At 48.5% G+C, this 15,525-nt stretch overlaps 8 protein-coding genes across 8 annotated transcripts; 3 read left to right on the top strand and 5 right to left on the bottom strand.

The window, feature by feature from the left end:
• Window positions 1–364: 364 nt before the first annotated feature.
• CCOS01_10798 (uncharacterized protein) lies at window positions 365–1,221 on the top strand (the record flags this gene model as incomplete). Its single annotated transcript, XM_060458952.1, has 2 exons — window positions 365–802; window positions 862–1,221. 2 exons carry the CDS (start codon window positions 365–367, stop codon window positions 1,219–1,221), a joined length of 798 nt encoding a protein of 265 aa, XP_060310754.1.
• Window positions 1,222–3,475: 2,254 nt separating this feature from the next.
• Window positions 3,476–4,009, top strand: CCOS01_10797 (uncharacterized protein; the record flags this gene model as incomplete). Its single annotated transcript, XM_060458951.1, has 1 exon — window positions 3,476–4,009. One exon carries the CDS (start codon window positions 3,476–3,478, stop codon window positions 4,007–4,009), a length of 534 nt encoding a protein of 177 aa, XP_060310753.1.
• A 42-nt stretch (window positions 4,010–4,051) lies between these two features.
• On the top strand, window positions 4,052–4,484 carry CCOS01_10796 (uncharacterized protein; the record flags this gene model as incomplete). Its single annotated transcript, XM_060458950.1, has 2 exons — window positions 4,052–4,251; window positions 4,313–4,484. 2 exons carry the CDS (start codon window positions 4,052–4,054, stop codon window positions 4,482–4,484), a joined length of 372 nt encoding a protein of 123 aa, XP_060310752.1.
• Window positions 4,485–5,086: 602 nt separating this feature from the next.
• Window positions 5,087–6,023, bottom strand: CCOS01_10795 (isochorismatase; the record flags this gene model as incomplete). The annotated part of the gene is made up of 5 exons (XM_060458949.1): window positions 5,087–5,385; window positions 5,444–5,608; window positions 5,666–5,813; window positions 5,869–5,903; window positions 5,954–6,023. The coding sequence occupies 5 exons, from the start codon at window positions 6,021–6,023 to the stop codon at window positions 5,087–5,089; spliced, it is 717 nt and encodes a 238-aa protein (XP_060310751.1).
• A 1,578-nt stretch (window positions 6,024–7,601) lies between these two features.
• CCOS01_10794 (SMP-30/Gluconolaconase/LRE-like region) lies at window positions 7,602–8,708 on the bottom strand (the record flags this gene model as incomplete). Its single annotated transcript, XM_060458948.1, has 1 exon — window positions 7,602–8,708. The coding sequence occupies one exon, from the start codon at window positions 8,706–8,708 to the stop codon at window positions 7,602–7,604; it is 1,107 nt and encodes a 368-aa protein (XP_060310750.1).
• A 755-nt stretch (window positions 8,709–9,463) lies between these two features.
• Window positions 9,464–10,011, bottom strand: CCOS01_10793 (uncharacterized protein; the record flags this gene model as incomplete). Its single annotated transcript, XM_060458947.1, has 2 exons — window positions 9,464–9,741; window positions 9,810–10,011. 2 exons carry the CDS (start codon window positions 10,009–10,011, stop codon window positions 9,464–9,466), a joined length of 480 nt encoding a protein of 159 aa, XP_060310749.1.
• Window positions 10,012–11,468: 1,457 nt separating this feature from the next.
• Window positions 11,469–12,446, bottom strand: CCOS01_10792 (NmrA-like family protein; the record flags this gene model as incomplete). The annotated part of the gene is made up of 1 exon (XM_060458946.1): window positions 11,469–12,446. One exon carries the CDS (start codon window positions 12,444–12,446, stop codon window positions 11,469–11,471), a length of 978 nt encoding a protein of 325 aa, XP_060310748.1.
• Window positions 12,447–14,118: 1,672 nt separating this feature from the next.
• Window positions 14,119–14,997, bottom strand: CCOS01_10791 (uncharacterized protein; the record flags this gene model as incomplete). The annotated part of the gene is made up of 2 exons (XM_060458945.1): window positions 14,119–14,725; window positions 14,780–14,997. The coding sequence occupies 2 exons, from the start codon at window positions 14,995–14,997 to the stop codon at window positions 14,119–14,121; spliced, it is 825 nt and encodes a 274-aa protein (XP_060310747.1).
• Window positions 14,998–15,525: the final 528 nt, after the last annotated feature.

Genomic DNA, 15,525 nt, shown 5'->3' with positions numbered 1-15,525 from the left:
ATCCACCCCGCAATCCCCTTGCGTTCTAACACCTTTCTATTGAGATGGATCATCCATAATCAGGATTGTTGTTAGTTTGCATATTGGCAAACACATGCGGGGATGACAATTTCCTGACCTCCAGCCAGTTGAGCAACGCTTGGGACGCACTCGGACTCCAGCATACTCGGTGGTTGTGCTTCGAGCCACGGCAATTCAGAATGAGCTTGCGTTCTTGAACGCCTAACTTCTTCTGTTATATAATGGCCCCCAGCGCAAGATCGTCAACAGATCGATCGTTCACTCCCTGCTCAAACGAAAGTCCGAACAATTTCTATCTTGTCCTTGTTGATTTTCATTCATCATCAGAGGTGCTGTGTTCGCAATGAGGCTTCTCAATCTTCTAGCACTCACCCTCCTTGGCAATCTGTCAATGGCGGGACCGACTGACAAGCGAGCTGCTCTAACACAGGTCACCAGTTTTGGCAGTAACCCTGGTAACCTTAACATGTACATCTACGTTCCAGCCGAAGTCGCGGCCTCTCCTGGCGTCGTGTTTACACTCCACGGCGCTTCCGGCAACGCTCAGCAGCAATTCGCATCCACACCTTACGCAACGCTGGCGGAGCAGTACGGCTTCATCGCCGTTTACCCAGAATCCCCTCAAGGTGCATGGGATGCGACCTCTAGCAAATCACTTTTGCATAACGGTGGTGGCGCAAGTCAATCAATTGCTAGCATGGCTGCCTACGTGGTCAGCACATACAAAGCTAATACCAGCAAAGTATTTGTCTCTGGGGTGTCTTCCGGCGGCACAATGGCAGTGAGTCTTGTCGCCTTGAATATTGGACTCCGTGAGCCCTCTGACAATGCGACCTGTAGTTTACCTTGGCAGGAGCCTACCCTGACGTCTTCAAAAGCGCTATCGTCTATTCTGCTGCTTCCACAGCGAACATCAAGAATCAGTATCCAGGATATACTGGCACTTACCCTAGCATTCAACTCTATCTCGGCTCTACGGACACCATCATTGGTACATCAACATTTAATAAGTCGCTTGCGAACTGGGCCCCGGTCCTTGGTTACGACACTGCCCCGGATCAAGTGCTCACCAACAGTCCTGTCAGCGGATGGACGACGTATGTCTTGGGCAGTAAGCTTGAAGGCATTTACGCCCAGGGTGTCGGGCATCCCGTTTCGACCCAAGGCAATGAAGACATGAAGTGGTGGGGTTTTGTCTAATAATCCATTGGTTGATGCTACCGCTGAAGGTTGTAAATAGCGTCAGCATCTTTTTCCCTCTTACACGAAATTCCAATCAGTACATGTTACATGTACGTAGGATCCCCGTTATAGAACGCATTGAGCTTGTCAATCGTGCGGGGTTCAGTAAAAACGTGACAAGAATACAAAGAGGTCAGACACTTTTGACACGATTGCTAGATGGTGCGAAATTCGTTGTACACATTCACAGAGTTGGAGTGTACTTACCGATCTTTCTTTTCACTCTTAACTGAATATCACGGTTTCTCCGCTGTTCCTAGCCGCAGCCCCCGACCGACGAATTATAACTACTGTGAAGAGCGACCCCCCAGTCGGTTCGCTTGCCACTGCAGTCGGCCCTGTCATGTCGAAAGTGAGTATAGCGATTTAGTCCTTTTTTGGTAACCGCGCGCTGAGCTCAGTCACATTTGGACGACACACTTTTCTGGTCCACTAGTGAAATTAAGGGCTGGTGACGTTAGACAGCGGCCGAGCAAACGGAGCTGTTTGGTAATCTGGGCTTATGTGGCTTGTTAAGGTCTTCGAATTGAGAAATTGACTCACAAGATGGAAGTTTTTTTGTCCCGGTAATTGTGGCAGGTGGACTTGGAGAACATATGTTCACCTGTCTGGACGATGTATATGGTTGAGCTGTGGATCAGGAGTGTATCATTATGTGACGTTTTCGGTCCTAGATCTCTGCGCCCGTCCCCGGCATGTCCTTACTGCTTTTTACTGAATCACGCCGGGTACGCGCTCTAGCCGAGCTGGATACTCATGTGGGCTGTCCGTGTGAGGACCAGGGCGGTTGATGCACTGCGCTGGTCCAGCACAGTTGCTCCTGTTGTGGTCAGTCTGACCACAGCGTTGGCAGACTGGCCCCCTATGATAGCTGCGGGCATAATGGTAGCGTCAACATGTCTTACACTGTTTGAGCCATGCAGGCCCTAACGCACTAAGTATGTTGCGCCGTAAGAATTGCTTTCAGATATCTTTGCTGGAAATTCTTCAGATAAGATCAAGAATGATCACCGAATCCATTGCCATCGCTCCCGAAATACGGACATAGCTTGAATAAAGCTGTCCTGAACAGGACAATTTGAACTAGGAAGGCCTCGCCGATGATGAAGCAGCCTCCTTGCCCGAGTGAGGGGTTCGGAGTCGAATTGCATCCGCTTAGACTTTGACTATGCCCCACGGCGGGTATTTCCCGTCAAAATTGGATGTCCTAATGATGCTTAAGTTTCTAGTCACCAATCATGACAGATCTTTCCATCAGTAAGAATATTGTGAGTCATGCCTACATATACCTGTAGAGATGACGCGTCGTCTCCCCGCCCCCTAAATTCCTGATCAGGGGTCCCTAGACCGTTGAATACAGAAGTTTTTCGCCGAGTTAGAGACATAGACATGTTACTCGGCCGTAAAAAGGAGAATATGGGGCTGTAAAATTTGGTCGAACAGAGTATTCGTTTGCCAGATAATGATTATCCAGGATCATGTGGTGGTCTTTTTCCGGCTTTACAGGCGCAAATGATCGACCTTAACGGGATCAGGCTTCCAAGGAAAATCACACGATACGGTACACTTTTTAATTACACAATCCAGGATCATGATCTTGGCATCCGCCACTATGAATGACATTCCGCCACCTTTGAAATATAGAAGCAGGTACCGAACTAGCCAAACGTATGGCTTGCAAGTCAACAAAGAAATCATTTCCGTTCGATACGTAATAACGAGTTGGGCTCTAAATTTCGGCGTCTAATGCAGACTTTGCAAGCGTTGGCAACATGGAGGCATCGAAATATCTCGCATAGCGGTGAAAAGCGAACGTGGATTTATGGATAGGTATTGGAGGCTGAGGAGGCTTTAACGTCAAGCTCACTGCCTCTCATGTGGAGAGGCAAGATGCCATCGTTCATATGCATCTTTTCTGAAAAGAGAGTCTAGACGAGGTGTCACCTGGAATGCGTGCGGTAGCCCCTCCAAGCTAAATTGCCTGGGACAAAACTGGGTTTACCATGAGGAAAATTTGAAGGGTGATCTGACCGTCTCAAGTATCTACATCAGGGTCTAGAACATCATACCCGACAACCGGAGTATGAATCCAAGCGTTTCATCCGGCATTGACGTGAAATTGTACACTTCAACGTACAATCCGCTGAAAACGTCATGGTGTTTGACTCCTGTTCGATATCATTCAATCTCGGCAACTCGTTGAACTTCCAATATGTTTAGTAACAGTATTCCTAACCTTCTCGCCTATTGTCTCACCCTTTATTTGTCCGTTGTGAGCGCGCAAATTGCGACTTTGGACCAGTTCTTCAATAGAACGACCTTCCCAAACGGAAAAGCCGAGAACGTTACCATATACCTGAACGAAGCCGTTGATCTCGCCAAGACCTGGTCTCTCTATCAGTACTTCCAGGATTTCTGCATCACTCAGCAGGTGTACCCTTCACTATTCCGATTTCCCGCCGGGTTTGTCGAGCCGTTCTCACCATTTGACCGGCTCAACTTTGTCGGTCACAACTTCGTGTCTGCCTGGGCATATGATACCGGCGACGGTATCGTTCTGATCGATGCTCTCGACAAGCCGGAAGAAATCAATGCCATACTGATCCCCGGCCTTCAGAAGTTCGGCTTCAAGAGGTCTGATATCAAACACTGCATTATCACCCGTGAGCATGTCGACCATGACGGTGGCGCCAAATATCTCAAAGACACCTTTAACACCACACTTTGGGCTTCCGAGGCTGCCTAGACATCCATGGCTGCTCTCGCCAGCACAATTCCAACACCGCCTATGAGAGACCAGATCCTCATCGACAAACAGGAGCTCACTGTCGGCAACGTCACATTCATGTCCATACTCACTCCTGGTCATTCCCCTGGCAACCTGTCCCTCGTCTTCCCCGTCTTTGAACAGGGCGTTCCTCATATCGCTGGCTTGAATGGCGGCACTGGCATCCCCGCACCCAAGGTTGATAGAGAGAAGAAGATTGTGTCCCAGAATCATCTTGGCAATGTGGCCAAGATGGAAGGGCGTTGACACGCTAATATCGAGCCACCAAATTGCCGACCACGCCTTGTTCCAAGCCGACCTTCTAAGTCATCGCCAGCCTGATGCAGCCAATCCCTTCGTGGTTGGCATCGATGATGTTCAGAATTACATGAAATTCAACGCGCTCTGCACCAATGTGATTGCTGCGCGACAGGGCATGGATTTAGATGTCTGAGGTGCTGGCTACATAGCGATATAGAACAATCAGCAGCCTGTTCTTCTGATTACACGATAGTGATACGATAGTCCTATCGACTCAGCCACGATGTTTAAGCAGCTGAATGTTTGTTTTCCACGGAGTCTCCGTTCCATATAGGCCAGTGCCAGCAAGAGACGATCAATTGCGTACGCAATGTCTAGAATGCATGTAGATCATAGATAGTTTCTAAAATCAATGATCAGAGAGGGAAAGGAATACTTCACGTTCTCATTAAGTTGAAACTAGGCTAGTAAGGTCAATGAGCCTCGAGTTGCGGCTTGTGCAAATAGCAAAACTCTTCGTCCAAGTCTACCGGTGAACCCTTGTCTTTCGTTAACTTCACGACCAGGTTGTCTTCGTATGCAGAACGACATGTTATTATTGCGGGTCTATGATTGTGTGAGGAGCGACCACACATAACTGTAGTCGGGAAATCTCGATCAACCTAAGCATGACAGGAAGCAAATCCACTCCGTCTCTGGACCAGCTACTAGCTACACTGATTTTGAGGATGCAGAACCTTGATTACAAGTAGCAGTGCACTTATTGTGGCTCAAGATGCGGTCTCAAGCATTTTCTTAACGGGTGCCGTCTCCCACAGCAGTCCCAATGGCTGCATTGAAAAGCTGCGCATTCAGAAGGTACGCCGGCGCATACTGAGTATACCAATCCGACATCTTCGCAATACCCGGAGGACCGCGCCAATCTTTGAAAAGATCAGCTGCGATGCTGAACAGACCTGCTAGGTGCACACCCGCTGCCTGCATGCGAGAGTTGGATACATCGCGGATAAGCTCTGAGGTAGTGCCAGATGCTTCGACATTAGCCCAGACGCTATAACCTTCTTCACGGAGAGACAGAGACAGGAAAGTAACGCCTGATCAATGATTCAGTAAGAACGCTGTATTTACCTTGAGAGTTATGAAAATACTTACAAACATCGGTCACAATACCGGCAACGATCATCTGGTTACGACCAGTTGCCTTGACGGCATCCCTGAATTCGGCATTGTCCCACGCATTGATCTCACCGGGACGCTTGATGACAGGGACGTCCGGGTACATGTCAAGGATCTCCTTTGGAAGAGGACCATTGGGACCTACCACTCGTTAGTAACAGTCGATAAACCCGAAGCCTCGTAACAGTCAGATTCAACCTTCTTCCTGAGATGTGGTAATAATGACCGGTAGGTCGTAAAGCTTCCCGAGGGCTGCATGAGCAATCACGTTTCTGTAGAAAAGTTGGCCATCGAAGTCTCGGGCCAAGTTGAACAGCCCAACTTGGTGGTCGACGATCAAGAGAACCTGTACAATGTATCAATAATGCGGTCGAGAACCCATTGACTACTAATGAACGAACCGAGTCATTCTGACTAAGCCTCTCGAAGGGGACAGCTGCTTCGAATTAGCACATGCCAAGAAAAATATGTTCGTAGAATCCTCACCATCAGCTCTGGCAAAGCTGGAAACAGCGCTGATCAGAAGCAGAAGGCTACAGAAAGATAGTGGAGCCATTGTCTAGACGGTTTGTGATCCTAATTTTTGAAAAGCGTTCTGAAGTGTCGTTGGGGAAGGTAAAGAGAATGCTGTGCGTTGACAATTTTACGGCTCATGTCCAGGAAGCAACCACCCATTTATACGAACAGAATCTTTCGTCGATTGTGATATACTAAATCCTCCTTGAGGTCAGCCTAGCGCTACCCATTGCTCACGATAGACCAGAAACGCAATGGAATCACGTTTGGACCCTTGCATTTCCAAAACTTTTGTCATCATGGATTCTTGAGTTTGTAAGACGGAAATTTAGGCTCAACGCAAAGAGCGGGCAAGCATTTTTCATCATGACACGCTACCAAGAAGGCTAGGGTCAGTCAGCTAGACGGTATGACCCACACTGCTTTCGCCATATCCCATGGGACTCTCATTCGATACGCCTTCACGATGAACCATGGGGAAACCATCATGTAAGCGGCCCTACGGACTCCGAGGGCGAGACTTCTCGGACTAGTTTACGGGCCAAGACTTGGATCCTCAAGACATGAACTAGATAAGTGGATATACATATATGAAGCCACATATATATATTCATAAGTACATCTTTTCACACCATATTCATGTAGGTGTAGCATGCAAATCTTTTTGATTCGTAGTAATTGCAAGGAGAAGAAATGGGCAAGATGTAAGCAGAGGCATGCTATTCTGGCCGGCTTGATTCACTACCCTTTCCTGCCTACCTGATTTTTCCAAAGATAACCATTCAAGACGACACGTGAAGAGACAGGTTAAGATGCGTTCCATCAACAGCCAACCTTATCCACCAAGAGCGCAAAGTTTTCGTATGAAGATTATTTTCTCGTTTTTGGCCAAGAATACACTCGCCTGCGCTGTCACCACAACTCAACTGAAATGCCATTGAGTCCGAGAGGATTTGATTAATACATTTCGCGGAACCTTCCGTAGTTGTCTTCGTTCTTTTATGATCGATATCTGGGGACTGGGTGCCGGAGATCACCCAGGCTAGCTGATCGCGCACCCAAGACCCAGGTTTGCTCCTTCGAGATATTTCTCTGTTATGCAGACGATTCGGGTGTAAAGTTGCGGCAAAAGACTAATATCATGCCAAGCACAGTATCCACCGTGTATGGCATCATTCTAAAGTGCTGAGCCACGGAGCCTGTGGATTATTAGGATAAGCAATCGGTAGATTCAAGATTGCAGCAGAACGTAAGAGACTTCGTCGTTATTCGCCATAGCCCTGAACAATCGTTGTCAGCCTGACAAATTGGCGCGCGGGGTGCACCAACATGAAAGCCGGCACTTTGACCAAGCGCTCGTCTCTAAAGCCACTGTGGGTCTCAACCCTTCCACACCCGCGCGGGGGGTCCGGATCCATACATTAATTACATGAGCTACGGGCGGAGGGGGGAAACAGGGTGAAAACAAACCATCAAGTCAAACTGTACATTATCCTGATGCAGGTGTGAAGGAGACATTTGTCAAAATATCAAGCTATAAAGTGGAGATATCTAATGATTCAACGTCCCGTACTACGAGGTCTTGGTAGCAGTCTTTAATTTCTGTAAACTCAGTGACCTAGTTCCTTCGCTCGTTGCACCGCCGGTCAACATGAGAACCAAAGTCGTCGCAGACCTCTCTTCCAAGAGCAATAAGGTTTTCAATGGCCCAGAGACGCTTGTTAGAGAAGATGAACATCCCTCCTGGGACGAAAGCAAAGTTGCTTGTGTAGTCGTTGGTGAAAATCTTTCCCAGCAGAACTCCCGAAGAGTCCCACGCGTGGACTCCGTCGCCACAGGACGCCCAAACATTTCCCTCGATATCTGTGTGTAATCCATCGGGGATTCCATTATCAGCGTAGGCGAGGACCCTTTTGTTCGTCAAGCTCCTTTTCCGATTGACGACATCAAAGGCGTAGACTGTCGCCGGACCTGTAGGAGTCAATCTTGTCGTAGCAGCGCCTGTGTCAGAGACGTACAGCGTCTTGTAATCCGGCGAGAACTCGATCCCATTCGGCTGTTGAAGGCCATCTGCTACAACCTGGATACTTTTACTGTCCATATCATACCGATAGACTTGCGTAGGCATTTGAGGGCTGGGGCGGAAGCCATTGAAGTAGGCGTATGTAGCGTCGGTAAACCAGAGGTCACCGGTCTCCGGGTGCTGACGGACGTCATTTATAGACGTGAAGTTCCGGTTGAAGAAACTTGAGAAAAGCGTTGTTGTTTGGTTGGCATCAGGGTCCAGAGAGACTAGCTTGGAATAATTATTCGTGTCGCCCTGATCACACCAAACTTGCAAAGTCTGGTCTGACCCCATATACCTTCCTCCTCTATTGGCACGAAATACTGATCCGCCATTGGGCATGCTCAAGTTGACGTACCGCTGACTTCGAATTGAAAGGTCGTCGAGAGATAGTACTGTGATGTTGATGGGGTTGCCGACGGTGTCGAAGTTAGAGGAGATGTACAGCGAATTATCCTTCTTATTATAGATACCACCCTCATGAAAGGCTTCCCATGAAGTCTCTTGGGCGACTTTGCCAGTCGCATTCTGACCTATCAGCTTGGAAAATGACGGTTGATATGACAGAAACTCAACCGCGGCAGCTTTTGCCCAGAGCATCAAGGTAGCCCAGAGTGAGAGGACCACGACATAGTTGGAGAACCGAGAGATAATAAGCATTGTTTATGAGTTTGACAAGTTTCCTTGACTAAGAGCATATGATTCTCAGCTTGAGATACTGCTGGAACGGGTGGAGAGTTTTGCGTCGGCCTCTTTCAAGCGCGTTACGTGAAAGAGCGAGCAGCGAGAAAGTAGCGTGTCAGGATGGGTATATGTAGTTACGGCGAAGGAGCAGGCTACAACGGCCGGACCTTGTGCAATACCATCGAAGCACGCTGTAGCACAAAGGGGCGCGCACTGCTCGAAACCTACATGTATGATGACTCCGTATGACCATCCAGGTATAGTTCTCTTCTCACGGGTGGGATGTGGATTAGAAGGCTCTTGAATCCGGGGCAAGGTCTGCTTGACCACGTCAGACGATCTGCGACAATGCAGTACGTGCAACACGAATTTGTACAGCATTAATACCTTAGACGAGCTCAAGCCAGTGACGGAACTTTAATCTTGTATGATTACGACTGGAGATGTGAAACCTGCAGTGCAATGTTGTACCACATCTGAATTTATCAACGAGGGAAAAGGCTCTCCGCAAAACTTAGATTACACCAATCGTAGCTGGGCGGGAAGCAAGCGTCGGCAGTCTGGTTCAACAGAAAAGAGCTCATATTAGGCGCTATAGCGACAATTCCAAGCAAAAAAGGTGTGCCTGCTGCAGCGCCAAGAATCTAACGCAGCTCAATATACGCGTGATTCGAGCGACCTATCTCCCAAAGATGCAAAACTTTGTTACATAAACCAGCACACCCACGCTTTCAGGCATCCGGGGTGAGCTGGTACGCCTCTATGACGATGAAATCATTGCCAACCGTCGTAATTCCAGCAATTGCGATATTGTTCACCCAGTAGTACTCGTCATTACCAGTCTCTAGTGTGATGTGCGTCAAAATGCGTCCATCCGGCTGGCTAGGGCCCTGGGAGTGTGCAAAAATGTCGACGCCATCGTTGGTGCGAATTTGATAGTAGGCGTCGACGTTGAACGTGCCCTTCGAGTCAAAGAGGCCCCAGTCTGCGCCTATGCTCAGCACCTCGCCTGGCCGGGCAAAGTTGTCAGCCCAATGCAAAATAATTCAGCCCTTTTCTTGGTCGACGCAAGCATACCTGAAAGCTTGGATCCCGTAAGTGTGCCCCCAAGAATTGGTATAGAAAGTCTGGTACCCTTAGGACCAGGACCGAAAGATGTTTGCTGTCCAGTGGTAATGTTGGCTTGGAACAAAACTCCTGATTGCAAGGCTGCAGCGGCAGTACCCAGGCAGGACAGAAGACCCAAAGATGCCAGGTTGAGGATTATTGAGGATAACATAGCGGTGCGGCGTAAGAGAAAACTGATTAAGTTGTGTTTCAAGTCGTTAAGCTTGTTCGGGACGAGACTTAGGATGAACTCTGGGGTTCTATATATGCTAGATAGCAGCCAGCGGCATGATCCAAGTCCAAGTGTGCTATGCCTCATTGATACAAGCCAGATTCCATTTCGGATTTGTGAGCAAGGCCAAGATTTTTGTTTTCGTGGCAGGTGTCAGTCAACACTGGAAATCGAAACGGGCAGCCCGGAACTGGTAGTGCGAGGTCACGAAAATGTGCCCGCTGGACCTACGAGCTGAGACTACGACACGACCGTAAACATCATCGGCTACCTGAGCTTTCCCCGGTGACTGGCATCGCTTTCTCCGGTGTATCTCCCCCACCCCCCCTGGGGGTCCATGTCGATGGTAGTTGCTTGCTAGCGGCTGTGGTAAGTTCACACTCTAATTGGAGAAGCTTCCACCCGCAACAAATCAAACGAGAAAATACAACTTGAGACGGACAAAATCGGAGTCCCGGCGTTCCTCTGAGCATCCTACTTGATCCGCGGTCGGATCATCTCGAGTATTTACTCTTTGAGCATGATCCCTGCGACGTTAACCGCGCGCTATGTGCTGAACAAGATTACAGTTTGGAGCTACACAACTTGTCCACGTACAGGGTAGGGATACTTGACTAGTTGAATGCCTCGGCGAATTCTTTCCTATTCTGGCGATCACACATACTGAGTACTCTTGTTGAATGTGTGAGTTCACTTAACTCAGTCGCAACTATTGAATCTACCATGTTACGGAGATTGATATCCGCGTGCCGACAATACCAGGTTCATGGCGTAACTTAATTCGGGTTGTGAACTCCAAGAAGCCTGCAATGAGGCCTACTCATAAGGTTTTCCTTACGAAAAGAGAAGTATAGATTAATCACTTCGACTGGTCTTCTAAGGATCGACGCCAAATCTTAATTCTCCGGCTTGGAGTTCAATGATTTGTGTCAGATGAGAGATATTTGCCTATCTCTGCATTGGCGAAGGTCAAAGAAGCAAGCGATTTCCTGACAGTACGCAACTCACAATGAGTCTGGCTTGGTCGTCAGACCTAGCTGAGTCGATAATGATCATAGCAACTGATACTCCATACGAATCTCTCCAAAATGACTCTATTCTGCCAAACATAATTTTCACGAGCGCATATAATATTAGATCTAAGATGATTTTTAAAGCCATCAAGAATGACTTCGTGTAGTAAATCGGGTAACAAATTGCTTACGGTTAGTATGAACTTCACTGATAGAATCCATACCATACTAACAAAGCTCGTACAAGTGATTTAAGCATTCTGTATTCTACCGAGCTCAGAACCGCACTAGATAAATGACCAAATGTTGCTTCACATCGTTGCAAAAGCTCGAACGTTACATTCTGGCTATCTTCGTCTGGAGGAATGTCACATAACCACAGCACTAAGCCTTAGAAACAAGCGTGGCTTTGATTTCGTCCTTCAAGTGTTCGAGCCCTCGCGTAAAGTTGTATACTTTGGCCTCGATACCAAGATTTCCGATAGATATGGTCTCTTGAGGATAATAGCTGTACCAATCGGGGTATTGTTCACTGAACCTGAATTGACTAGCCATTTCGGGACCAAATACAGGTCCGACAAGTTTGGAGATCTCCGTGTCCGTTAATTCGGCGTACACGGCAGGCTTGCCAGTAGTCTTGCTCCATCCCTCGACCACCGTTATCCATGGTATAAAGTCGGTTACAATCGGGACGTATTTTGTATGCGTCTTTTCCGGCTGAGAGATGATGGCATGGACGACAATGCCAGTATTGAGGGAGACGACTCCGGCAACAGGGACGATACCATCAGCCTTAGATGGTTGCGCCAAGATGTATTGTCCCAGATACGGTTGAGGAAACATCAAAGGCTGGTTGACCATATTGTCCAGATACCATCCTAACCACACGTAGGTAGTCTTTGCTGCAAGGCCGGGATGGGCTTTCTTCACGTATTCCCCGCCCCTCGCCTTTGCATCCCAATGGGGACATGGAAGCTTGCCGTTAGAGATATCTCTACAATTCGGCATCGTACTGAGAATCAAATGCTTGAGAGTCGAACACTGGGTACAAGCATCAGCAATGTTGATGAACTGCTGCTCCTCATCTTTTTCAGCAGCTTCTAAGCCATGCTTGGGAGCGATTTCCCAGAAGTTTGTCGTCCCGAAAACTGCCGTGGCACCCGAGAAGGCTTCAGATAAAGTTGAAGAATTATTGAGATCAGCAAATACAATCTCGATTCCAAGTCTTTCGAGCTCCTTGGCTTTATCGCTGTTTGGGTTCCGAGTCAGACCTCGTACTTTCCAAGCCGGGTCTTTGGCAAAGATGCGGGCGACAGAACCACCCTGAGTGCCTGTGGCTCCGGTAACGACGATGAGAGGCATGTCGGAAAGTTGAAAGTCGAGATTTAATCGATCTGTCCAAATGGAATAGTAGATGTAAGGTCAAGCGGGAAGGGTTTTCATTCGCATCGGCTGGGTTTAAATGTATCTTGCCCCTGGTGCGGCGCGTTGAACAACTCCGGCTCCGAAAACAGCAAGCGTAATAACCGCGCGAGTATCAGTCATCTCAAAGCCTGGAATTGCAATAAGCTGCATACATAGGCCTTTGTGCAACACTTCGCCATGTGAGCACCCGTGCTGCACCAAAGAATGCGTCACTACCGCGCGGCCAAGAGGAGGACTCGCGCTATTGACCTCTATTTGTCTGTGGTCGCTATGGCCCCACTCTATCGGTTGAAGGCTCTTTCAGCAATAGCTTTGTACTTCATTAACATTTGCATAGGGGGATGCTCTACGTGAGGGTTGAGAGGAGGGGGGCGGGGGGCGGTTAAGCGTGGAATAGGTTACTAAGACATGTCTGTTATGGAGAATACTATTCATTGTTGCAACATTATGCTTCTTATATTCATAGATCATGAGCTTAATAGGACAAATTTGTTACAACCAGCTAGTTGTAGTGAGGTATGTTAGCAGAAGTTGAGGCTGCGAGATCTAAGGAACAGTCGCGTAACCGTGGATTTCCTTTTGTATGTTGAAGTTAAGTATTCGGTGATCAGTCGTAATGTTGTCAAGGTTCTTATTGAAGATAGCTGAAACTGCTCATGAGACTGAACACTTAGTTGATACGATAGAGAATCAACTGGTCCTGAGGCTTTGTCTTGTGTCAATGTCGTTTCTCCATGGAATTTGCCATTTAATGTCGTTGACAAGTATCGGGATTCGAGTTGAGGATCTTCCGCTCACACACTTGGAATATTCGAGTGCACGTACTATGAAAACCCGCACGGGTCGTTTCGATAGGAGACAATAACCACATGAAATCACAATCTTCTATCAGAAGTGTCTCCATTGGGAGTGTTGACAGTTCCCGTTTGCGTGATCGCACGGGTCAAATCAACCAGGCACGGTGCTTCACTTAACCACCGTCGGTCGTTTTCGCCCAGAGCTGTTGGAATTTAGCATTGGCTAGGTTTGAGACTGTATGATGCCACGGACGCAGGATAAGAGCAGTAGAGAAATGAATGCTTACACGAGTGCACCAACGACGTCGATGACAAATATCAATTGACGAGTTCCTAGCATTAAAAGCCATGACATCATTCCACACTTCTGGCCCTCAAATATGATAACATATCACTGACGGCAGTGGTTTCTCGTCTCAATCACACGATTGTATTTGAATCACGCTTATCGTAAGACACCTCAGCAGAACCTCAGCCAGTGAAACACATGGCATTAGTAGAATATTAACATCAACTCGAAAATACTATAGAACGACTTACCTATTTGAAGTACGGCGCAAGCTCCTGGTCTCTTTAAAAATCTAGTGTTACGGCTACTTCATCCTAAGGGATACCAACGGTGCAATTAGGACATGATATACAGACAGCAGGCTTATGATTATGAAAAGAGTTCATAGGAATTTAATCAAATAACATCAAAGCTGCGATTACATGTTGTCCCCATCCCTTGAAACCCATGTCACCCAATGCCATTACCGTCGTTAAGAAATCACGGCTTATTACTAGAGTGTTATACAAAAAGGGCCACCGGGTTAGCTCGCAGCGCTGAACGTCTCGCCACCCGTCTCAAGATACTTCTTCTCCTGTGCAGTAGACTCCCTGCCCATGGCCATGTTTCTATGCGGGTATCGTCCAAACTGCACGATGATGTCGCGATGCTTCGTCTCAAAATCACAATTCGTCTCTAGCAGGTCTCTAGCGGCTTCTTTCTGCACCGCCAACACGCCCCAGCACTTGCGCTGATCGTCGCTACCGGCCTCTCCGTCTTCAGCCATCAGCTCCTCAAAATCGTCCTTCATCTGCTGGTACTGCGCCACAGCAAAGTCGTGCAGCGCCAGGTCCTCGGAGTGCATGAAGGGCAGGTAGAACCACATACGGTAGGCCACGCGGTACTTGATCCTGTTGTGAGTCGCGGCGCCGGCGTTGATGGCGTGACGTGCGATTTCTCGCGCAATAGGGTCAAAGAACTTAAAGACTGTCGATGACTCTGGACCCCGGTAGATGTTTCGCGGGACTTGGTCTAGGAGCAGGACCAGACCGAGCCACTGCAAAGGTGTGAATGGCCTCACAATTGTGAGAATGTCTCGAGTTGTGATCTTGGCTGACTTCATGGCCTCCAAAACGGGGCGGAATTTCTTCCTGTAGGTGCACATTAGCAGAATGATCTTTGATGCGATCTAAAGAACAACATACACGCAAGCCTCATCAAAGTCGACGTCGGAGTAGAACCATCGGCCCATCTGGCTCCTCTGAGGTAAGATATAGGCCTCATCGGTCTTGAGATGCTTGAACCAGAACCGGCGGAGCTTCTCAAGCAGATCAGGCGTGAGGGTTTCCTTGAGCCGCGCCTTTGCGTGCGTCTTGCACGAGTTGGACCGCGGCAATCCCCCAATGGACAACATCGGCATCATTTTGTCGTCAGATTCGCGATGACAGCTAGAAGAATGGAAACCTCGTCTGCTCGGAGCCGTCGTCGTTGTCGACGGGTCTCGCTGATGGCATGTCAAGGGAAGGCAAGCACCACGACTCCTCACCGCCTGCGACGTTGAGTTGTGCCACTTCTGCTGCTCCCACGGCTTCACCCGCAAGAGACGGCGGTCGACACACCCCGCATTTCGAAGGGTGCGACTTATGATCTGATGAGGAGGCATGACAGCCACCTCTCACTTACAGGACGACAAAGGGTGGCCAATGGGCGGAGGGTGGTGCCACCAGAGCTCGCACTGACGTCGTCTCGTCTGCTGTCTTTGCTGCCCTTTCGTTTCTGGGGGAGGTCTGGTCAGAAAGGGGGAAAGTCTGGACGCGTCGAAATGCGGGGTTTGTGCAGGCCGAGCGCCCCGTTGTGCAAGTCAGGGTCCCTCGCTTGCCATCCGCTAATGCAAAGAAGAGCGAGCTGGGCGTGCTGGCGCTGGCGTGCTGCTTTGCTTATGTTAGCGGCT

Source organism: Colletotrichum costaricense, assembly GCF_030867565.1.
Source record: "Colletotrichum costaricense strain IMI 309622 chromosome Unknown Scaffold_11.1, whole genome shotgun sequence".
Taxonomy (NCBI): domain Eukaryota; kingdom Fungi; phylum Ascomycota; class Sordariomycetes; order Glomerellales; family Glomerellaceae; genus Colletotrichum; species Colletotrichum costaricense.
The sequence above is the reverse complement of the archived record's forward strand: the minus strand, read 5'-3'. Positions and strand labels throughout refer to the sequence as shown.